Source organism: Rhinatrema bivittatum, chromosome 17 (assembly GCF_901001135.1).
Source record: "Rhinatrema bivittatum chromosome 17, aRhiBiv1.1, whole genome shotgun sequence".
In the NCBI taxonomy this organism is placed as follows: Eukaryota; Metazoa; Chordata; class Amphibia; order Gymnophiona; family Rhinatrematidae; genus Rhinatrema; species Rhinatrema bivittatum.
The window spans coordinates 15,253,959-15,278,876 of NC_042631.1; the positions used below are offsets into that span (position 1 = coordinate 15,253,959).

General features: G+C 40.1%; 1 protein-coding gene across 5 annotated transcripts in view; it reads left to right on the top strand.

The window, feature by feature from the left end:
• Positions 1 to 24,918, top strand: part of ELP4 (elongator acetyltransferase complex subunit 4) — a 188,151-nt gene that overhangs the window by 69,071 nt on the left and 94,162 nt on the right. For 4 of the 5 annotated variants that reach the window (XM_029583132.1, XM_029583136.1, XM_029583133.1 and 1 more), the window contains exons 6-7: positions 3,355 to 3,442; positions 8,059 to 8,247. In XM_029583132.1, coding sequence (XP_029438992.1) covers positions 3,355 to 3,442; positions 8,059 to 8,247 — 277 coding nt within the window. The remainder of the gene's footprint in view (positions 1 to 3,354; positions 3,443 to 8,058; positions 8,248 to 24,918) is intronic. The other variant, XM_029583135.1, reaches the window with a different exon arrangement.

Sequence of the window (24,918 nt, forward strand, 5' to 3'; positions counted from 1 at the left end):
GTACTTCGGGAAAAAAAAAGTAGATGGTCCTAAATTTATGGAAAGCACATATTTTGCAGATAAATTTGGCTAGAACAGCTTAAACTGTCTTTCCTAATGGGGTCTACTTACAGATAATAAGCCTATTTGTCATAGCGTTGATAACCTAACCTTTGGTAAATGGTTTGAAGCTATATCAGTAGGGAAGTCAAAGACTCTGTTGTCACTAGGATACCTTCTTGCCAACTCCTGTTTATCAGTTACTAGATTGCTAAATTAAAAAAGGATAAAGGCTGAACTATGCAAAACTAGTATCAAAATTAATGTGTTTAGTAACAAAATGAAATTAAAACTAAGAATTTCTAAAATGTATTTATTCACTGCTTGCAGTATTGTGACAAATCGCATGAAAATGCATTTTACACAGCTGTTTCTAATATTTAATATGAACATTTACTGTCAGTTTTGCATGATTTGATGCCAAATGAATCAATAAACCTGCAAACTGCTTGCAAGGGAAGGTCAGGAATATGTTATTCAAAATGAATTTTATTCTCCCATAATTTAACAAAAAAAAAAAAAAAAAAAAAAGGCTTCGGTTACACAGTTTTGAAGAACCTACTATGTCTGTTGCTTAATCAAGTTTAGCTTATTATTAAATCTGTTAGCACAATATGGGAAGCTAATCAGAGCAAGTCTATTACAATTTAGTACAGTTTTATAGTAGCACAAATATAGGACTGTACAATTCCTTTTTTAATCAACCAAAGATATCTTGAATTCTTATCTCCTGTGTTGTCTTTTCAAGTCTGTCTGTTTATTTATTCAAATGTGGGTTTTTTTAATTCAAACGTTTTTGTTCCGCTTCTTCCAAAAGTGAGTTCAGCGTGGATTGCCAAACCACATCCATAAAACATATACTACAACAAAATAAAATTCAAAGAAACATAACAATGACTTGAAAATGTCAAACAGTAATAAACAACAATAAAATCAATTAAAACCACTTATTTAAAAAATAGTCTTGTCTTCCTAAGTATCTTTAGGTCATTTTCCCCATTTATAAATCTGGAACGGCACATGAAATGGCTCTGTCTTATAGGTTTCAATCTATAAATATGAGGTGAAGGGACCGCCACCCAGGGCTCTCCAGCTGAGCACAAAGAACGTGCTGGCCTATACCGCTGTAAGCCTGTCCTTCAAGTTGCAAGTCTATGGCAAACACCTGATTACATTTGAAAGTGTTGTCATTTATGCAGGTATTCTCTTTGTAGACATGTACATAATGCAATGACAGTGAGAATAGACCACACTTCCTGGCCTTTGTGTCTCAAAGATTTTTTCTGTCGCTCATACCCATTGTGATCAGATGTAAACTCTGAGTCTAGAACAAGGAAAACAAAGTGGCAGCTGGGCCTCTCGCTTGATTGATGTGCTGTCTGTCTCCTAGGCTAGGGCAAAAGATGGTTCATGGGCTCTGTGCAAGAGCACATAAGGATTTCTTCTTTTTGGCTTGAACACGTACCTACGTTTGCTAGTGAGCAATTGTAGAAATCATATTGCATTGTTGCACAATGCACAATGCCTTTGTATTTATTAATATAAAATGAGTTATAAATGTCAAAGTACTGTGAGAATATTTCAATATCTGGAGGTGGATTTTGTCTGGAAAAAAAAAAAGCTCCGTTAGATCATGAATTGGGGAAGATTTCAGATGTTGCTGTTTGGTATCATAGGGGACACTGAAAAAAAAAAAGTGATTCAAGTAAGTGCTGTGTATAGTAAAAGGTGGAAAAGTGGGAGTTGATTTTCTGGTATCCCCCAGGAATGTTGAGACCCCCACAGAAATCTCTCCAGCTATTTAGTGAGGTAATAAGGTCCAAGCTATCAGAGGGTAGGACTTGGAAAAAGTAATGGATTCTCAGGAATGACAATTGCAGAAGACTGGACCGGTGCCAGACTTCTTTTTAATTTGATATTAATGTCCATAGTGCTTTTTACCGGTGTCTTCTGTTACAGATCAGATAATAGTGCCTTGGATTTGCATATTTTCTTATGGGTTCATCTTATATCATCTGCATCAAGAAGCTTTCTGCACAGCCTTTACAAAATAATTTGTTAAAATAAAAAGATTATGGCAAATGCAAACAATAGAGGTGTTTTTCGACACAGTGCTAATGAGATTTACTGCTTAATTGTGTTTCAAATTACAGTGCTCAAGGAGACTGCTTTTTTAAATCACATTCAAAAATAGTAAGGGCATCTATAAACTTGCAAGCTGAGGTGGTGTGAGTGGCATCGTGCAGATGATGTCACTGAATTATGTCAACGTGTAGAAAAGTAAAGGGTACCGGCATCATGATTCCATTACCCTGAGTCACATATTAAGACTAATCTATCACACGGTCAGTGTTTGCCATTACAGAGCAGCTTCTAAAAGAGCTCTGCAGAATACACATCTCCTGGAAGGATGTATTAAGGGGTTTATCTAATTTGTCCTTGTAGGCAGAATTCTTGATGAATTAAATCCTACAGAATCAGATCCTTTTATTTATTGTTTTATTTAGTTATTAGTCTTATAATCCACAAATTCCAGTCCCAAAGCCTGTTCACCGTGGCTTACAAACTTGCATCCATAATAAAACAACCAAAGAACATATTATAAATAGGCAGCTGCGTATATTGAAGACCTCATTTCGTTTAAAACATTGCACATCAACTTTTCGGTAGGTCTAGCAAAACAGTTTTCATGAACAATATCATCCCAGCAGTCGTAGGAAGACTGGCCCAATAGAATCCTGGAGGCTGCCGAAGAAACCGAAAAAGTAGGGGGTTTATTTTATCGAGCTTCAGCTCTTTGTGCTGTGACTCTAGGTGTGTTTTTCATGATTGTACTACGTATTAATCTATTTCAGTGCAGAAACCAAATGTTTTATTATTATAATATTGTTATGAAAATACAACCAGCACTAGAAGATGAGCCCAGGTGATTAGGACATTGATCAGGTGTACTTGGAATGGCAGTTCATTAACTATGTGTTAATTATCTCTGATTACTACTTGAAATGCTGTGGTGGTTTCATCCTTTAAGTTGCTTCATTAAATCATTAATTTTCTTGGAGGTAAGTGAGCCTGACATAATTAAGCCATCTTAGTCTCTGCAGATTTTACCTTTCATATGGTGTCAAGGCACAGAACTAGTTAACTGCTACCTCTGATGTTCTGCAGAAAGATTTATTTCTTTCGTTTTACTTCATTGACTTATTTACTTAAATCACCTCTAAAGCAGCATGTTGAAATATAGTGTTATTTTAATGCAGTATCGTTGCTGGTCATTCTCCGACTAAAACTTTGTTTTTCTTCTCCTGCCCTCAGCAGTGGCGTGGGTCCTGCTTATACTGCGCTCCTCCACTCTCTCCATAAGGTCATTCAGCAGGAGGGGTTTGATGGCACTTTTCCCCAGGTACTGAGCACCTTCATGTCACTATGTGGGATGGGGGGAAACTCTCTAGAGGTGCACCCAGAAGGCCTTGGAGTAATCAACAGCCGGCAAGCTGTTTCTAAGCACTCGGAGTCAAGGCAGTGCATGGTGCTGGTGCTAATGTGTGTCTCAGTGGATTTGAGGATGTGAAAATGCAGTATCAGCCATATTTAGAAAAGATGCTTATTCTTGAACCTTTAATCATAGCTGATTAGATGTACAGATCCTTCCATTTCATTTCATGATAAGTCTATCTATATTATAAAAATGGCAGGTAAAATATGTATACATATGTACATACATACTTTCCACAATCCACATTAATTTGTGTTAATAATAAACATGAAAGCAGATAAAATGTCTAACTTTTTAGATTTAATTTAGTGATCTGTAGATATGTTTGAAGAGGATGTACTGCATACAGATGTCTTTTCAATTAATATATACAGATATGAACTTGTTAGTATATGCATGAATACTATGACACTAAATGTTTAATGATGGTTTATGTAAGTAATTTGAAGTTATCTCCACATACTGTAAACTGAGTAAAGAAATGGAATGATCTGGGAAGCTGGAAGTGGCGTGGATGGTGCTGTTGGAAGTCGGGTGCTGACCTGCGCTTCTGGCGTTAGTGAAGTCCGTGTGTGCTCACTTAAGCTGCTTATTACTCTGGTTTTAGACTCTGCTGAGGGTTATGAGCAAGCATGTCTTGTCTATGATGGCAGTGCCCCTCCGGAGAAGTAAATTGGTCCCTGACAGGCACCTCTCCCCACTTGCTGCGGTAACCATGGAAACAGGCATGTCATAACAGTTCCCATAGTGGAGTGCGCAGTGCTGCTCCTCCAGCGTGGTGACAGGTCCCTCGCAAGGCAGGAAATTGTATAGAATGTAAAAAAAAGCAAAGGCAGAGAAATGTGGGCACCATCGGTAAATAGCTGCTGCTGGAACAGACTTCAGCAATGATGCTTATTTTTTTTTCCCTTTAGAAACAGTCAGAACCCCTTTTATTAAATGAACATTTCGGACTCTGTGAAATGAGAATTAAATACTTTTGTTAGAATCATTTAGAATTTTTTTTGTTTTGTTTTGTTTTTTTTAAATGAAGTGCTTGTACCATAAATGGTGACATAGCTAAAACAAGAATCAATCCAAAACAGCACCCCGGAGAAAAGAGCACTCCAAAAACAGTTATCCCCATAAAAAAGGAGATGCAAACAAATAAAATGCAGTCCGGATATCAATATAAGTTGAGAAGAAATCTTCTTAAAGCATTTATTTCTTATAAGTTAACCACGGCAACTCCAGTGCTCATCATATTTATACAGAGGTTGTCAACCGGGTCCCCCGACACGGATCCCGTGTTTCGCCAAAAGGGAGGGACCTATTGCAATATGAATTTTTCAGCTAAAAGTAAAACACACACCCTGTTCTTTTACAGTCCGTTTTTCAAATTGATATGTTTATTTTTTTTGTGTTTTACTTTTTGCTGAAAAATTTGCATTGCAATAGTCCCTCCCTTTTGGCGAAACACGGGGTCCGTGTCGGAGGGACCCAGTTGACAACCTCTGTATAAATATAATGAGCATTGGAGTTGCCGTGGTTAACTTATAAGAAATAAATGCTTTAAAAAGATTTCTTCTCAACTTATATTGAAATCCGGACTGCATTTTATTTGTTTGCATCTCCTTTTTTTTGGTGTGGAAAGCTAAAACAGGGCCATAAATAAGTTTGAATGCATGTGAAATAGCTAAGGTACAGCCAAAGCTTATTGCAGTTTTGGAGGCAAGCATATCACATATTACATTTTGGCACAATAATGCTTTTTCAAATGCATATATGTTGATAGTGCCTTTTGCATTGTAAATGCTATTGCTGATTTCTGCTAAAAAAAAAAAAAAAAGCCTTAAAATAATTTTTTAAAAAGATGATGTTAGATGGTGATCAGGTAATCAGTAATTTATTGTTGTACCTGGAGGAAGCTAAGTGATTACCTGTGCAGTTCATGTAGAGTATAGGGTTTTATTATAGTAGACTCCTTTCTCCTGTTTCTTTTGCAATTTCTTTATAAATTACAAGCTCCAGAGTCTGATGTAAAATGACTCTTTGCCATAAGGAGTATTTTACACATGAAAAAGGAGGTTTGTTTTTTTTTTTTCCACTTCAGTTGTTTGTTTCAAGGAATGTGAAGCATTGTTAAAACCTTCTATTCCCGAGCTTCTCAAACCTGTCCTATTGACCCCATATCCAGTCGTCCTAACAGACCTCAAGACATCTTGGGATAAGCCCAGAGAATCCTTAGTTGAAAAGAGAGCAGAAGGTTTAGCAGCTTGGGTGCGTTTGGTATTCTACAAGTACAGCAAAAAGCGAGAGAGGTCAATATTCAAAAGATTTGCCAGGTAACCTTCAGGAATTATCTGGACAAATCTTTTTTTTTTAAAAACTCTTCCCCATTCAGTGGGTAAATTTTGTTTGGGCAAATCATTGCCTCTGTATAAGAAGAGACGAGGTTGGAGGCATTCCAGGTGCATGGCAAAACTTTAGCCGGAGAGTGCTGGTATTAAAGTGCTGTCAGGCTAAAGATGCCCAGGCCAGTCTAGTCAGGGTAAAGGGCAAACCTAAAGTAAACTGATTATTGCTTACCTCTGCTGCTCAACGCTTTGCTAAATATCTGTTTCAGAAATCCTAGTGGAAACATAGGTACTCACATAGCCGGATCTGGCTAGCAGGCTATGTGTAGCAACCCGGAAAGCCCAGGAGACTGGATGTTTGGTGTGGAATGTATGGAGAGGCATGGGGAGAGGAAGAGGGAAGCGTATTGGATGTGAATAAATAGGGGGGTTTTATCCTATACATGCTCTCTGACTAGCAACTGGAATATGTCCTTGGCCGTTTGTCATGAATAATTGGGCAAACTGAATAGAAACATACAAAACATGATGGCAGAAAAAGACTGTATGGCCCATCTAGTCTGCCCATCCGTCCAATTAATTTAGCATTATAATCGGTCTTTTACTAGTTCATATACTAGGTTATATTATGAGTTGGAGCAGGGAGAGAATGACATTCTGAAGGCTGTGCCTCACACACACACACATGTACCTAGGGGATCAGATCCATATTCTCATATGACTTTCAGCCAGGAAAGTCTTCAAGGAGAAGAAAGACAAACTGACACCAGGGAGAAACATCTGCCAGCCCAGGCTCCGGAAAGCACTGGCATCAACCATCTTCCCTCTCTGAGCACCCTGTAGTACTTGGGGCAGGGTTAACCTTTACCCTGATAACACTATATGCAGGGAATTGAAAGGTAATGGAGAGAAAAGGGTACCAATGCAGCTCTGACTGAGGCTGCAACTTCAGGAAGGATGTAATCTGGGAGGACCTCAAAGCTATCTGAAAAGAGCTCTGCAGTCAAATAAAAACAATTGTTAACCTCAAAGAAGGCCTCATTTCCCAGACCACTGTTCTGGGTCAAGATTCAGAAATGCCTGCAATGGTCTTTGGAAAGGCGAACCACATCAAGGACAGATTTTTTTTTTTTTAAAGCAGAAGGTTTAGTCCTCTTGCTTTTACAATGGTCATTACATTGTGTCCCTCTCCACAGGGCTGGGTGCCAAAAGTCCCAAGAAAAGATCATCCACGGTTGGCAACCAAACCCTGTGCTTGACTGCACAATAATCTTGGTCAGCAGTAATCATCAGAGCCATGCGCCATTTTACAGTAAAATGGCATGGACCTTTAAAAGAGACAAAAGCACTGTGCCTTCTACATTGTGAAATGTACAGTGCTTGCCAGTAGCTGAGCCTTTTTGATAGCATGCATGCTAAATAGTTTAGACCTAATCCTAGGCAGGTGTTAAATTTTAGGACTTAGCAAGTGCTTGCTATAAATAGCATGTGAAGAAGAACATACAGTGTTATTTACCATGCATCCACTTCATTTATATGTGTATAGATACCAATTTTAATTCATACACGTGAACATTTTTTCAGACCCATTTAGCATGCATAATGTGCTGTTACTATATAGTACTCTATTTTTAGTGCATGCTAAATGATCTTAGCATGCGCTGTAACCTTTATTGCATTAGCCTCAAAGTCTTATTCCACTTCACTGATGAGGTGACATTCAGTTTTCTCCTCCTTGTCCCAGATACAATAAAAAAGGTAATCCTTTACCTATCTAACACATATGTAGACTTCATGAGCAAGTGCTTTTTCTATGACAGTGTTTCAGAAATCTCAGACTGCAGTGTTACACAGTCAGTTCTTTTCCCCACCCCCACCGTCTTCCCTTCCTTCAAAAATTATCTGTCTCCCTATCCTGTATGCATTTTCTTCGTAGATCATCCTGTGTAAAAGAATTTAATATAGTGTATTATTTTGCTACTAAAGACATTCCACTGCTTTACTTCACTAAGTTCAGCTGATCATAATAAATCAATTATTCACGTGTCTAATGTAATTACAGTATGTGTGGGCACTGCCTTGTGAATTAACATGGTAGAAATCGTGTATAGTTGCCAGGAATACTGAGGATGTATGTTTTCCAAGGTAATGCTCATAGATTTCTCTCTTCCTCTCTCCATATGTTAGAAAAAGCAGAAGAACATTCTGCGGATAGTTCTGCAGTCACTAGGCTCAGCATTATGGGGCGATGATATCTGTTGTAGCGACCATCCCCAACATATTCATAACCTCACAAGATTTCTACATGCACTCCGTGGTCTACTTCGAATGTCTCTCTCAACTTGTATCATCTCCTTACCAGCACATCTTATCCAGGTAGGCGCATTCAAAGGTTTTTCCATGCTAAATTGTTTGTGGTTAAGCAAAAATATAAAAGTATTACCCTCCAGTGTTCCCACAGACCTGCATAAGAGACCTCTGACTCCCTCTGCCCATCTGATGCTGCTGCACAATCTTGCTGTTTGAGCCGCACATGGTCCTCTGGTCTCAAGGGACCTGCTGTTCAAACCACAAGATGGCTGGTGTGGTACCATGCAGGTATAAGAGAGAAGGAATTCTGCCGTGCAGGTAGCGATAACATTGGTTATCCCATAATAGGCATAAATGATGATATTGTCATGTTGTAAATTGTGTTCAAAGTAGCACCTTCTCACACTTGCTTTGTTAAAGCAAATTCATTCTTCATAGTTCTTATGCATGTTGTTTTCATTTTATTTAGCTTTTCATATTACATAGCTGTTCTGTACAGAAACATGGAAACATGGCGGCAGAAAAAGACTGTATGGTCCATCTGCTCATCCATCCAATTAATTTAACGTTATAATTCTCATGACTTCCTTAGAGATCCCCTGTATTTCTCATGCTTTCTTGAATTCAGATACTGTTTTTGTCTCCATCACTTCCACACATCCACCACTCTCTCTGAAAAGAAATATTTCCTAATATTACTCCTGAGTCTACCCCTTTTCAACCTTATCTTATGTGAACCCTTGTTCTAGAGCCTCCTTTCCATTGAAAAAGGCTCAGCTCTTATGCATGGAAACCTTTGAGATATTTGAATGTCTCTAGCATATCTCCCCTCTCTTGCCTTTCCTCCAGGGTGTACATGTTTAGATCTTTTAAGTCTATCCCCATATGCTTTAGAATGAAGACCACTGATCATTTTAGCAGCCGCCTCTGGACCAACCCCATCCTGTTTATATCCTTTTGAAGGTACAGTCTCCAGAATTGTGCGCAGTATTCCAAGTGAGGTCTCACCAGGGACCTATATAGGGGCAGTGTCACCTCCCTTTATCTCCTGACCATTCCTCTCCCTACACAGCCAAGCATCTTTCTGGCTTTTACCATTGCTTTATCCACTTGGAAGCCATCAAATCCCTGGTTTTTTTTTAATATCCGTTTATAACGGGTCAGAAGTCTCACAACCTTGCATAGAATCCAAGAACTTTGACGTGGTGAAAAGTATTTCAAAGTGATACAGTCTTGCATTCAATCATCACAGATCCTGACTTTTATGGTCTGGGGTACTGATACACAGACATTCTATGGCCAAGTCCATAAACAAAGCACATCATGCAGCGCTGTCCGAATTTTCAAGAAGCTTCAACACCCAGCAAAAATGCTGCTAGTAGTATATTTTTATGGGTTATTATAAGGCTTGGGGATAACTGCACGGGGCAGCAGTTGCTGCCCTTAAGAGAAACATGGGATATAACCTTCATGGCGCAGCAGATAAGAAGCTTGCTGGGCAGACTGGATGGACCATTTGGTCCTTTTCTGCCATTGTTACTATGTTACATGAAGAGTAACGATTTTAAAGAGCGTTCCCAATTCCCTGACGAAGGCCTTTGTTTCGCCAGTAATGGCTTCTTCAGGGGGAAGAGATTGCTATGTGTTGAGGACTCTGTGCTAAAAACAAAAAGCATCACAAAATTGATTGTATATTATAAAACAGCATTTACAGACAAGATTATAAAAATACTAGGGATGTGCATTCGTTGGTCTGTTTGTTTTGGCGGTATGCACGTATCTCACGAATGGATAGTACGTGTGCAAAATGGATAGTGCGCATATACATTTATTGCTGACCTCCATACTCATGCGCATCCATTTTGCACACGTGCTATCCATTCGTGAGATACACGAGTACTGCTGAAACAAATGAAATGAATCGTCCAGTGAATGTACATCCCTAAAAATAGTCCCACAAGTACATTCAAATAGTGTTTCTATCACAGTATCGTTTCCATACTCAAGTGCTATCAAACTGGAATCTAGCTTCAAATTTTACTTGAGATCTGAAAACAGTTACACCAAAAAAAGTTTTAGAATAATATATACAGTATACCTAAACAGAGATCAAACAGCATGTCATTGAGTCAAAAAACAAAAATTATACATTCTGTACAGATAGCGCTAATCACACCATTACCTCAGCCTTCATTCTGTTTACTTCACTGGTGAGAAATCCAAAATGAGGCCGGGTGCCGTGCTGATACTTAGCTAATTCATGCACAGTTTTATGAAAAAAATAGTTTTTCCAGACAGTGAAGCGTTTTTATTTACCACTTATAAATTAGGATTTGCTAAGAAAGTTATTGAATGTTTACATAGATCAGATTTAAATAAATGTGATTTTTACATAAGGCAGTACATTTAGTTGCATTAGTGCTCTATCTTTTTATGATTACAGTGTGTATTTCTGAACACTTTATTTTCGTGTTTTGTATTGCCTGTTCTGTTTTTTCACACTGTCTCTCTCTGTATAGATAGAAAGTCTACACCCTTTTGAACATTTTTCACATTTTATTGTATCAGTGCATCAGATTTGAACGCATTTAAACGGGAATTTGTTTTCCACGCTCAACACACTGTATTTCACAACTTTCAGGGCCTAAAATGTTTTATTGGTGGACAGAGCATCTACATACTATATAAGAAAAAAAAAGTAAATCTCCACTCCCTGAGTGGCAGCAAATTGTAGCTGTGAGTCCGTTGCAGCTTTGCACACCAAGATTTGTCAGTGTTTGAGCATTCTTCTTTACACTGTTCAAGCTGTGGCAAGTTCCTTGGGGGGTGCATTGATGGACAGCAATCTTCCAAGTCATACCACCGATTTATGATTGAACTGAGGTCAAGGCCCTGACTGAGCCACTCCAGGACGTTTAGCCTTTTGTTTCTTATCCCCTTCAGTGTAGCTGTGGCTGTGGGCTGCAGGTTGTTGGCATGCTGAAAGGTGAACTTCCATCCCAGTTTCAGCGTTTTGTTTTTTTTGCAGAGAGCAGCAGGTTTTCTGTACTTTTTCTTTTCCCATTCATTGTCCCTTCAAGTGCCCCAGTCCCTGCTGATAAGAAAAACATCCCGATAACTTGGTTTCTGCTGCCACCACCGTGCTTCGCAGTAAGGATGGTATTCTCTGGCTAATCTGCTTTGTTGGGTTTTTACCAAACGCAATGCTTTCTCTTCTTGCTACCCTCCCAGATTTGTGGCATGCTTGGGATGATATAGTCACATGCATACTTTGACCAGTCTTGGCCATGGAAGCCTGTAGCTCTTTCAAAGTTGCCATTGGCTTGTTGGTTGCCTTCCTGATCAGTTTCCTCTTTGCTTGGCCTTCCAGTTTGGAGGGACAGCCTGATCTAGACCGGGTCTTGGTGGTGCCACTTCTTAGTTGTCATCTTGACCGTGCTCTGAAGGATATTCAAGGACTTTGTGTCCCAGAGTTCTTTTGACGGCTCATGTTGGGTCTTTGCTTTGAGATGCACTACTCAGCAGAGAGAACCAGCAGGAACTGCTGAATTTATCTTGTCATAATGTGAATCCAGTTTAATGCAGCTGGGGCCAATTCACTTGGTGTGTGCTTTTGGTTACTCCAGAGCTTTAAGTATTTAGGACTGAGAGAAGTACTCGGTGGGTGGACACATCCAACAAAACTATTCAATGTTTTTATTTCTACTTTATTTTCTAAGGAATTCTGGAATACATTTTTCACTTGCCAGTTGTGGGATAGGATGTGTGAGTACATAGAACAAACACTGATTTTTTATGTATTTTATTTCCAGGCTATAAGGCAACAAAAAGTGAACATTTTGGAAGGGTGTGCAGATTTTCTGTAGCTGCCATGTGTACATGTGTCGAGACAGATTTTGACAACGTATCCAGAACCTGGTGCATTTACTTGTAATAGCTGGGGAGAAGCAGTAAACAAAGCTTTTCTTATTTTTTGGTTGGAGAGAGAGAAATGGAAATCCAGTTTCTGTACACAAATCTACTAAATATCCTTGCTATTGACCTATTTATTTATTTATTTAAGTTTTTTTATATACCAACATTCAGGACGATAGTCCCATCATGCTGGTTCACAAGAAACAGGGGTGCAATAATAATAAAACTTTACAATTTGAACAATAGTGCAGAAAAGCAGTTACATATAACAAGGAAATCAATAACTTGGAGTGAGAAGGAAAATGAAGATCAGATAATTATATATATGTATAAATAGCATTGAATAAATAACATTTATTAACGTTATTACTAGCGAAGCGTGTTGATTGATGGGAGTTAAATAATGTTGGAGTTAGGAAATGCCTGCGTGAACAGCCATGTCTTGAGTTTTTTCTTGAATGTTGAGATGCTGGGTTCCATTCTAAGATCCGGGGGAATGGAGTTCCATAAAGTTGGACCGGCTGTGGAGAATGCCCGATCTCTAAGCGTGATGTGTCTGGTAGTTTTGGCTGGAGGTACTTGAAGTGATCCTTTGTAAGCATCTCTTGTCGGTCTTGTTGAATGGTGTAATCGGAGGGGGATATGGAGATCGATTGGAGCTAATTGATGGATGTTTTTGAAAATGGTGAGAATGGCCTTGTAGATTATTCTGAAGTGTATGGGCAGCCAATGAAGGTCCATCAGGATAGGGGTTATGTGTTCTCTTCTCCTGGTGTTAGTGAGTATACGGGCGGAGGCATTTTGGACCATTTGCAATGGTTTGGTGTGTGATGAGGGGAGACCAAGCATGATGGTGTTACAGTAGTCCAGCTTTGCGAAAATGATTGATTGTAGAATCGTTCTAAAGTCATGTGTGTGGAAGAGAGGTCGTATTCTTTTCAGCACTTGGAGCTTATAAAAGCAGTCTCTGGTGGTTTTGTTGATGTTGGCTTTCAGGTTTAGGTGATTGTCAATTAGAACTCCTAGGTCTCTTACTTGTGTAGTATTTGGTACGGTAGGATGGGTGAGTGTGAGGGAGCTGTTTTCTGGTGTGATGAGTAGAAGTTCATTGGCTTTTCAATTACATTAGCTTTCTTTAATAGATTCCTTTTTAAACCATACTGTCTGGTGACTGTGTAATGTAGAGTTGTGTCCGCTAACCATTGTTTGGATCAGGAAACTCAGTTCCTTTGACCTATATCTTCAAATATGAAAGGCTAGCACAGAGAGAATCTTTATCATTTCTCGTCTTCTGGATTAATTACCAGAGCTGGCAATGCTTTATTGCAAGAAAATAAAATTATTTGTGTTTTGAGGTAAAGGAGCTGATGATTTGGTAAGAATGAATTTATTAATCGGTGTTTTCTGACCTACATCAATACTTAATGCAGGATGGAACATGGGAAAATCTTCGTTAAGCTTCACAGCATTGATTTGAGTCTTCTCCATCTACATAATGGTCATTTATATGATGGATGTCAGGTCAAGGCATAAAGCTCACAATGTTGTGGGAAATGTGAAATTAAAGATGAATTCTCAAAATTTCTGTTTACCTTTTTAAAATTTTTTTCATTTTCAATTCCATTTTAAAACTGTCCGTCCTGGGACAGGTACTTTTAACCCCTGAACTTTGGCATTGATTTTCAAAACAAAAGTACACATGTGCTTCAGTTTGAAACTTGCCACAGGTACAAAGTTTTTGAATACATTCTCACCTGCTTTTCCTCAGATCCTTTTTTTTCCCTGGAAAATAACACGTATAAAGTTGAAAATGATTGTTATTTTCCTCCTCCAACTTATAAGAAATTCAGCGCGGGGCCTGCAGCCCCTGGCCGCACACTCAAAACCTTTCCTCCTCCTCCCACTTGGGCTTCCTGTTACTATGGAAACTCATGTCAGAGGCAGGCCTTGAAGATGCGGCTGGGCCACAGGCCCCGCAATGAATTTCTCCTAGGCTGCTGCTGCTGCCACCGCCACCACGGGATCAGAACAGCGCTGCTTTAGCAGGCAGGCCCCGATGGAAGCACAGCAACAGCGCTAACGCTCTGGAACCTATCAAAATTTGCCCATGCATATATCCAGGCCTGAGAGCCATGCTGAGTCAGACAAAAGATCCATCAAGCACGGCACTCTGGTACCTAAGAAATGCCATCCTGGGTCAGACCTATGGTCCATTCATTGCAGCATGCCAAAGATGATAAATGCCGTGCCTGGTCAGACCAACATCCTGTACATAAGAACATAAGAATTGTCATATAGAAACAGACCAATGTCCCATTGAGCCCAGCATCTCGTACATAAGACATGCCATGCTGAGTCAGACTCAGGACCCATCGAGCCCAGCATCCAGAACATAAGAAGTCCCACGCTGGGTCAGACCAATGTCCATCAAGCCCAGCATCCCATATATAAGAAGTGCTACGCTGGTCAGACCAATGGCTCATTGAGCCCAGCATCTCATACATAAGACATGCTATGCTGAGTCAGACCCAGGACCCATCGAGCCCAACATCCTGACATAAGTCCCACGCTAGGTCAGACCAATGGTCCATCAAGCCCAGCATACCATACATAAGAACATAAGTTCCATACTGGGACAGACCAATGTCCCATTCAGCCCAGCATCTCGTACATAACACATGCTATGCTGAGACAGACCCAGGACCCATCAAGCCCAGCATCCTGACATAAGAAGTACCACGCTGGATCAGACCAAAGGTCCATCAAAACCAGCATCCTGTCTATGACTGTGGCCAGTCTGTGTCGCCTGGAAGTCCCTAGCAGATTTTAATGGTGAGATTCCTTCCCTGTTGTTTACTCTCAAAAATGTTGATCGCCAAATCTGCCTAACTAATAGGCAGATGAGTGAATCTTTCCTCCAGAAATCTGTTCAAAATTTTTTTAACTCTGCTTTATCACTAGCCTTGATCACATCCTGTGGCATCAAGTTTCTTAGCTTAATTGTGTGTTGACTGAAGAAAAAATGTTTTAAATCTGCTACCAGCTACTTTCGTGGAGTTTTCTCGTAGTCCTAGTACTGTTGGAAAGAGTAAATAATCATTCCCTATCAAATAGTTTCTGTAGAATCCTCGTGAGAAAGATTACAATTTGCAGCCAGCTCTAAAGCAGGGCAGTAGGAAAAGTCCCTAAATTAGCTTTAAATAGCTGTTTCACAACTCCCAGACCAGCTGGTGGTCTTTCCTGCAGAGCAGCCAGTGCACTCTGTGCTGCTCCTGCTGCCCCTACCCCCACCCTTCAGGTGAAGCCAATGGAGTGGGAGTGAATGTTAAAAAAAAAAAAAAAAAAAAAAGTTTTAAAAAAGTATGTGGATGACAGAAAAACTAAAGCGAGGAGGAGGCGCGAATGTGCTAGCCTCAATTTCACACACATGCAAACGAATGTGAGGGTACAGGGCCTCTCTCTCCCAAACGCACATAGCCACCCTCTTGCTTTTTCTGACACCAGCTCACTCACATGCACAAAGCTCCGGGTCTCATTTTTCACACAGGCACAAACATATTTTGGAAATGTTGCGTGGGGAGCCACCTTGGTAGTCTTGGGGGGGGGGGGTTTGGTGGATTTTTTTTGCCTTTCCTAACTTTACTTTTCAGGTTTTTGCTCTTTCTCTTAAGCTTTCTCCACGGAGAATCAAATAGCAGACTTGAACCTTTCATTTTGGAGTCGATATGGTATCATCTCTCGCCAGCCGCGTGAAAGCCATAGTTAAACTTCCTGCTGCCTCTGTTAAGCACTGTGCTACAGAGTGAAGTGTCATTAGGAGGAATGGAGCTGAGAGGAGAGCACCGTCTGTCCCATGTTACTCAGTTCCCAGAGCCCTGCTGTGTGGTTGTTCCCCTCTCCGAGGAGCCTGTTAAAGAACCCCCAGGAGCCATGTGTACAGCCCCTCCATGTTAATAGTTAATTGGAGAGGATGGCAAGATGAGAGGACAGCTGAACATGTGGTCTCTCCGGCTCAGGCACCCTTATAATAACAGCAGGAGCTTGCATTATCAAACAGCTCTGCTGCTGTGCTTCGCAGCGGATATTTTAAAAAGTGGAAAAAGATCACCTTTAAAAAATTTTTTAAAAAATCAGTAATCGAATACTTAGTCAGATCTTACCAAAGCTATGTATTTAACTTGGTTACGTAATAAAATGGCAGTACCGTATACAATCAAATACTGATGCTGTGTAAACATTTTACAAATAATGACACGTGCGATGTTCACAAGGACTCGCTTCATTATTTTTTTATTTCTATCATTGTTTGGCTGTATTAGCTTTTATATGCTAAATAGGATGTGAATAAGAACCTGGAAAAGAAAACTGCATATTATTCATAATTCAATTTGCTTTCAGGCGTTTAAAGTGCTTGTTACACCTCAAGTTAACATCTGACATCAAAGAAACTAGCAGAAAGCTTTTGTAACTGTCTACCAAACTGTGACAGCAGTAAAAAAGAGAGAGGATCTGTTTTGCATTTTTGATTTGTTTCTTTAGACATGATAATTGAAAAATGAGCTAGAGGAATTATTATTCACAATGAAAACAAGAGAGAACACTTTGATTTTTAAGGACCCAAAGATTAATTAAAATATGTTTGGCAGGGAGAGAGCCTTTTGAATTGCCAAAAATTGAGGACACCGCCTTTTACCACTTAGGGTTTTTTGGTGAGATAGAAATTGTGCATCTTGTGCCTGCACGCTGCAAGATTATGCTTGATACGAAATGGATTTCATGATAGCAAATTAGATTTCTCTTGTCTGTATAAAGTTGGAATGTGTGAAAAAGTAATCAGATGTGAAGGATAAAGGGGAGATGTATGCTCAGAAATGAAAATAGTAGACAATATGCTTGTTCTGTTCTGCTTAGCCGTACACAATTAAAATACGGTTATATCTTGAGAAAAGTTGTAAGACATGATCTCGGAGAATTCCAAGCTGCATTGCTTTTAAAAAAAGTGAGACTAAGACCAGAGTAGCACCATCGTTTAGAAAAGATGCAATTTAAATAAAATAAATAATATACATAACTGTATATATTTAATTTAAGTACTTGATGCTTTGAATTGGCATTTTGGACTGATAAAATCCATCAGAGAAAAAAGGTAGAAGCTTAGAATGTGCAGCGTTCAGCTTGTTTGAGAAGGGGTAACCACTCCTGATGTTCACTGGATTTGTACCTTACTGCAAAACCTTCTTCATATAAACATGTCTCCATTTCAAGGAATAGCAATGTTTTTGTTTCATTTTATTTTTCTTTTCTGCTGAACTTCCCCCAATCCAAGATGGTCTCAACTAGTTCAAAGCGTTGATTGTACCATCGCAAGGTGCTATGCCCATCAGATAGTCCAAAACCAAGCTAGCACACAGGATTTAGGTCTTAAGAACATAAGACATGTCATACTGGGTCAAAGGTCCATCGCGCCCAGCATCCTGTCTCAGATAGTGTCCAGTCCAAGTCACAGATACCTGGCAGGATCCCAAAGAATAGGTCCAGTTAACCAGGAATTAGCAGGGGCTTTCCTAGGTCTACATGGCTAATAGTTTATCAACTTTTCCTCCAGGAATTTTGTCCAAAGCTTTTATTGCATCCAGTTACACTAATTGCTGTCATCACATCCTTTGGCAACAAATTCCAAAATGTAATTGTGCACCAAGTGAAAAACTAGTTTTCCTGGTTTGTTTTAAATGTGCTTCCTATTAGCTTTATGGATTGTCCCCTAATCCTAGTGCTATCTGTTTACCCGTCCCTCCTTACTCATGAATTTGTAACCCACTGTTATATCTCCTCTCAGTCATCTCTTCTCCAGTCTGAAGAGCCTTAACCTAAACATAGAAACATAACGACAGGAAAAGACCATACAGCTTATCTAGACTGCTCATCCATACATCTGCTCAGCTCTACAATGCCTACCAGTCCCTCTGAGATCCCTGTGCATGTCCCATGCTTTTTGAATTCAGATACTCTTCTTGTCTCCACCGCTTCCGCTGGGAGGCTGTTCCATGCATCCACCACCCTCTCTATCAAGAAATCTTTCCTTAGATTACTCCTGAGTCTACCCCCTTTCACCCTCATACCATGAACCCTTTTTCCAGAGTCTCTTCTCCATTGAACTAACTTCAAAAAAGGTTTGGATAAGTTCTTGGAGGAGAAGTCCATTAATGGCTATTAATCAAGTTTACTTAGGGAATAGCCACTGCAATTAATTGCATCAGTAGCATGGGTTCTTCTTAGTGTTTGGGTAATTGCCAGGTTCTTGTGGCCTGGTTTTTGGCCTCTGTTGGAAACAGGATGCTGGGCTTGATGGACCCTTGGTCTGACCCAGCATGGCAATTTCTTATGTTCTTATGTTCTTATGTTCCTGTGCATTGATACCTCTGAGCTATTTAAATTTCTGTCATATCTCTCCTCTCTCGCTTTTCCTCCAGGGTATACGCATTTACATCTTTAAGTCTGTCCCCCATATGCTTTTCAGTGAATATCGCTGGCCATTTTAGTAGCCTCTTTGGATGAAGGTGAAGTTTCCAGAACTGTGTACACAGTGGTCCAAATGAGGTTTGCCTAGGGACTTATACAGAGGCAATATTGCCTCCTTTTTTTCTGCTCACCATTCCTCTGCTTATGGATCCAAGCATCTTTCTAGCTTTTACTGTTGCCTTATCCACCTGTTTGGCCACCTTAAGATCACCCCTAAATAAGAGCATAAGAACTGCCATACGGGGCAGACCAAGAGTCCATCAAGCCCAGTATCCTGTTTCTAACAGTAGTCAATCCAGTTCATAAGTACCTGACAGGATCCCAAATGGTAGATTCCATGCGCCTAATGCCCTGGAATACACTATTACTTTCCCCTAGTCTACCCGGTTAATAACTGTTCTTGGACTTTTTCTCCAGAACCCTTTCCAAATCTATTTAAACCCAGCTATACAAACCACCTTTAGCACATCCTCTGGTAATGAATTCCAGAACTTTATTGTGGATTGAGGGGAAAAAATATTTGCTGATTTGTTTTAAATGTGATACTTAGTATCTTCATGAAGTGTCCCCTAGTCTTTTTAATTTTTGAAAGCATTAACCACTGATTTGCATTTACCCAATCCACACAAATTATAATTTTATAGACCTCTATCTTTCCTCAATCATCACTTCTCCAAGCTGAAGAGCCGTAACCTCTTTAGCCTTTCATCAGTTCCACCTCTTTTATCAATTTGTTTGCCCTTTTCTGTACCTTTTTTAGTTCCACTATATCTTTTTTGAAATGCGGTGACCAGAATTGCACACGATACTCAAGATGCAGTCACACCATGGAGCGATACAGAGGCATTATGATATTCTCTGTTTTATTCTCCATTTCTTTCCTAATAATCCCTAGCATTCTATTTGCTTTTTTGACTGTCACCGCCGCACACTGAGTCAAGGATTTCAATGTACTGTCCACGATGATGTCTACATCCTTTTTCTGAGTGTTGATTCCTACTATGGAACCTAAACTTTGTGTAGCTACAGTTTGGATTATTTTTTTTTATATGTGCATCACTTTGTACTTGGCCACAATAAATATGGATCCCTAGTCTCTCAAGGTCCTCCTGCAATTTCTCGCAATCTGCTTATGATTTAATAACTGAGAATAATTTTGTATCTCCATACTTTATCACTTCACTTGTTCTCTTTTCTGATTCATTTATAAATATGTTGAAAAGCACCAGTCCCACTATTTAGCTTCCTCCACTGAGAAAACATACTATCCAGTTCTGCTCTGTTTCCTATCTTATAACCAGTTCAGAATCCACAAAAGGATGTTGCCTGTTATCCCATGATGTTTTAATTTTCTTAGGACCCTGTCATGAGGAACTTTGTCAAACACCTTCTGAAAATCCAGATACTTTGGGGCAGATTTCAAAAAACTAAGCGAGCGCGTACTGTTGTTCGCGCACCCGGCGCAAACAAGAGTGCGCCGGATTTTAATAGATACGCGTGTAGCCGCGCGTATCTTTTAAAATTTGGGGTCGGCGCACGCAAGGGGGTGAACATTTGTGCACCTTCCGCGCGCCGAGCCCTGCGCGTGCTGCCCGTTCCCTCCCCCACCTTCCCCTACCTAACCCAGCCCCCAGCCCTATCTAAACCCCCCCTACCTTTATTATAAAAGTTACGCCTGCCATTCCCCGGCCCGGGAGCAGTTTCGGAGGCCTCGGCCATGCCCCTGAAATGCCCCCGGGCCGGAACCACGCCCGCGGCCCCACCGTCGCGACACGCCTCCCCTGGGAAAGCCCTGGGACCGAGCCTATTCAACATAGGCTCGGCGCGTGCAGGGTGAGCTTGGGGCAGGTTTTTGGGGGGTACGCATGTATCCCTTTGAAAATCTGCCCCATTATATTCACCTGTTCACCATTATCCACATGTTTATTAATCCCATCAAAAAATGTAGCAAATTGGTGAGGCAAGACTTCTCTTGGGTAAATCTATGTTGGTTGTGTCTCATTAAAACCATATTTGTCCATATGTCCAGTAATTTTGTTCTTTGGAATAGTTTCTACTGTTTTTCCTGGCATTGATCAATAATTTTCCAGATCACCCCGGAACCCTTCTTAAAGATTAGCGTTACATTGGCTACCCTTCAGTCTTCAAGTACAGTAGATGATTTTAATGATAGGTTAAAAATTACTAGTAATAGGTCTGCAATGTTTTAATTCTTTCAGAATTCTGGGGTGTATACCATCTGGTACAGTTATTTGCTATTTTTTATTTTGTCCTTTCACAACTTCCAGGTTCAGCATGATTTCAGTTCTTTCAAATCATTACCATTAAATACCTTTTCCAGTGTGAGTATTCCCTCAACACCCTCCTCCATGAACACTGAAGTAAAGAACTCATTTAGTCTTTCTGCTATGGCTTTGACTTCTCTAAGCCCCTTTTATACCTTGATCATCTAACGATCCAACTGACTCCCTCATGGCTTTCTCCTTGTAATTATTTGAAAACATTTTTATTAGTTTTTGACTCTATGGTAAGCTTTTTTTTTTTAATTCTTTTTGCTTGTCATTTTAAAGTTTTGCATCTAACTTGCCAGTGCTTATGCTCTTTTCTATTTACCTTATTTAGATCCTTTTTCCATTTTTTAAAATAATTTATTTTGACTATAATAGCCTCTATCATGTCACCTTTTAACCATGCTGGCTGTCATTTGGCCTTCCTTTTGCCTTTTTTAATGTGTGGAATACATCTGATATTTTTAAACAATATCCATGCCTGATGTGAACTTTTAACCTTTGCAACTGTACCTTTTAAAAAGTTTTTCTAACTTTTTTCCTCATTTTATCAAAGCCTCCCTTTTGAAAATTAAATGCAGAGCATAGTTTCCCTTAACGTTCTCCCTTCGGTTATTAAATCAAATTTGATTGTGTTATGATCACACCAAATCTTGCATTCCACTAAGAATTACATCTAAAATAGCTCTCCTTCTCATTGGTGTTTGGACCATAAAACAGTCATTTATTTAATCTGCAAACTTTATCTGTCTAGCATGTCCTGGTGTGACATTTACTCTGTCAATATTGGTAGCAATTAAAATCTCCCATTATATCTTCCAATATTACTGTGCTGCCAAATTGGTTTAACTTCCTTAATTTCTGATAGCATTTCATCTTCTGTCTGTTCATTTTGATCAGGCCAATGGTAGTATTTCTCCCCCCTACTAAACTCTTCCCCATCATACGTGGAATTTCTATCCATACATAGTACATTTAATCTCCTGCAGGATCTTGATTCTGTTCCACTCTACGCCATCTCTAACATATCGCGTTACCGCTCCACCAATTTGATCCACCCTTATCATTGAGATATAATTTGTGCCCTGGTATCACACGGTCCCATTGGTTATCCTACTTCTACAATGTTTCTGAGATGCCAGTTATGCTGATCTCTTCATTCAGTGTTATACATTCTAACGCTCCCATTTTTTTAGACTCCTGGCATATGCGTACAAACATTTCAAGGTATGTTTTTTGTTTGTATATCCAATCTTCTTTGAAGTTGACAGGGATAGTTTGGAATCTTTTAACTCAATATGTTCTTAAAGACACCTGGGCTCTTCTTGCTTTTATTGGATCCTCTCTGTTGGGATGCTTTAACTCTCCTGTTTTGTTAGTATCTTTCAAAGATACCACCCTCTGGACCATGTGCTGCTGAGCGACTGACTGCTTTCCCCCATGCTCCAAAAGTGCAGTATCTCCTTTTTAAATGTTAGCGCCAGTAGCCTGGTTCCACCTTGGTTAAGGTGGAGCCCATCCTTTCAGAATAGGCTTCCCCTTTCCCAAAATATTCCACAGTTCCTAACAAATCTAAAGCCCTCTTCTCTGTTCCATTGTCTCATCCTACACATTGAGACTCCAGAGCTCTGCTTGCCTCAGGCAGAGCTCTGGAGTCTCCTGCCTGTGGACCAGGGAGCATTTTTGAGAATGCTATCCTGTGGATTCTGGATTTCAACTTTCTACCTAAAATCCTAAATTTGTCTTCTAGAATCTCTCTCCCACACCTTCCTATGTTGTCAGTACCCACATTTATCATAACAGCTAGCTCCTCCTCAGCACTGTCTAAAATCCTTTTTAGGTGATGCATGAGGTCTGCCATCTTCACACCAGCAGTTAAGCGATCCTCACATCCACCAGCTACCTACATTCCTAATGATTGAATTGCAACGTATGATAACCGTCCTAACCCTTCCTTCCTGGATGCAAGCTCTTGGAGACCCATTCTCTGTGCAAGCAATACTTTATCACCTGGAGAGAAGGTCCTAGCTACAGGATCCCTTCCAGGTAACCTTGTTCATCCAAGGCAATGCAGGGGCTACCAGACTGGAGTTGAGACTTGTGTCCCTGAAGGTCTCCTCTGTATACTTTTCTATCTGCCTGAGCTCCTGCAGGTCTGCCACTCTAGCTTCCAGAGATTGAACTCATTCTCTGGGATCCAGGAGCTCTTTGCATCAAGCGCACACATACAATCTCTCATCAAATGGTAGATAATCGTACATATGCCACTCGGTGCAAAAGACTGGAAGGCCCTCATCTCACTGCTGACTACACCTTAGTATTGTTGAATTGTTAGTTGATTTATGTTGCTAAGGGAGTAGGGATGCTTAATCCAATCTAAATCCTTGAAATTTATTTGGTGAATATAATGTTAGTTTGGTTATCTTCAAGAGGACAACATTTAATTTATTGATAAGGGCTGAGTTATTCTTTTGTTTATCTCATTCTCTGATTGATTCGTGTTGTGAAAAATGTTTCTCCTGGCCTCTTTGTTAGAATAACAGTCTTCTTGGAATGTGCTTGGGGTAGGTGGGAAAGAAGGCACTAAGAATTTATCCTGCTTTCTCTATTAAATCTCAAACACACAGAATATCAGTTTGCCCCAGTATCTCTTTTTGTCACAAGCTTTAAGTTACATATTTCCCAGCAAAGCAATACTTTCAAAGCCTTTTCAATCACCTTTTGCTTTCGGTATTACCTCAGGATTATTGAGTAAGAAATTACTTCTTGGAGAGGAAGTTTAGTGCAGGATAAGAAAAGAGTATCCCATAGTTGTGAAGAAGGAAGGGGAAAGCCAGAAATGAATTGCAGTCTATGGCTCTGCACCAGGAATATTTGGCATACTAGATAGTCGTTATGGTCCTTATCTAAGCATCGTATTTTGTGTTTCTGTGATTGACCATCACTTACAGCAGGGGTAGGCAACTCCAGTCCTGGAGTGCCACAAGCAAGACTGGTTTTCAGAATATGCACAATAAGTAGGCATGAAATATATTTGCATACACTTGAGTCGGTGCATGTAAATTTAGTTCATACATATTCGTTGTGGGATATCCTGAACAGCAGGGGTGCCTACCCTTTGACTTAAAGGCTGATTCACCAAGATACAATAAGGGCCAGATTTTAAATCTTACGTGCGGGGGGGGGGGTACATTTGTGCGCGCTACCCGGCGCGCACAAATGTACACCCGATTTTATAACATGCGCGCGCATGTTCCCTCCAAGGCCGCTCCAAAATCGGAGCGGCCTTGGAGGGAACTTTTCTTTCAGTTCCCCCTCCCTTCCCCTCTCTAACCCACCCCCCAGCCCTACCTAAATCCCCCCCTGCATTAATTAATTTTTTACACCTGCTGCTTGCAGGCTTATCTTGCGCGCGCCAGTCAGCTCCGGCACGGCCGCTGTGCCGGAGGACTCGGGACCCACCCCCAGATCGGCGCCACGCCCCCAGGGCTTGCGTGCGCCGCCGAGCCTATGCAAAATAGGCTCGGCACGCGCAGGGGTAGGTTTTCGGGGGGGTTATGCGCGTAACCCTTTGAAAATCTACCCATATGGTTTTAATGTGGAAAACAAGCATTATTAATGAATAGCTCCCACTAAAGAAAATAGGATGTGTGTGGTAAATAATGCACATTTTTTTCTGTGTTAAAACCTTACCATACCTTAGTGAATAAACTTCTGATTGTTTCCACATTTATGCAAAATAATATGAAAATATAGTAATAAATGTATGGACTAAAATTGGAAAGGAGAGCCAAGAATAAGACCAGCTGAGACGAGTGAAGAAATAGGCAAGCTGAGAATTTAGTAACTACCAAGATGCTTGGAAAGAACAACTGTTTTAGTCTCATTGAAAGTGTGTTCCTCGACAGAGAATCAGTATTGTATATTTATAATTTGTTCACATTGCATACATTTCATTCTATGACAGTCATTTACTACCAAAACCAACTAACTCGTCAGAGCATTCTCATGAAAT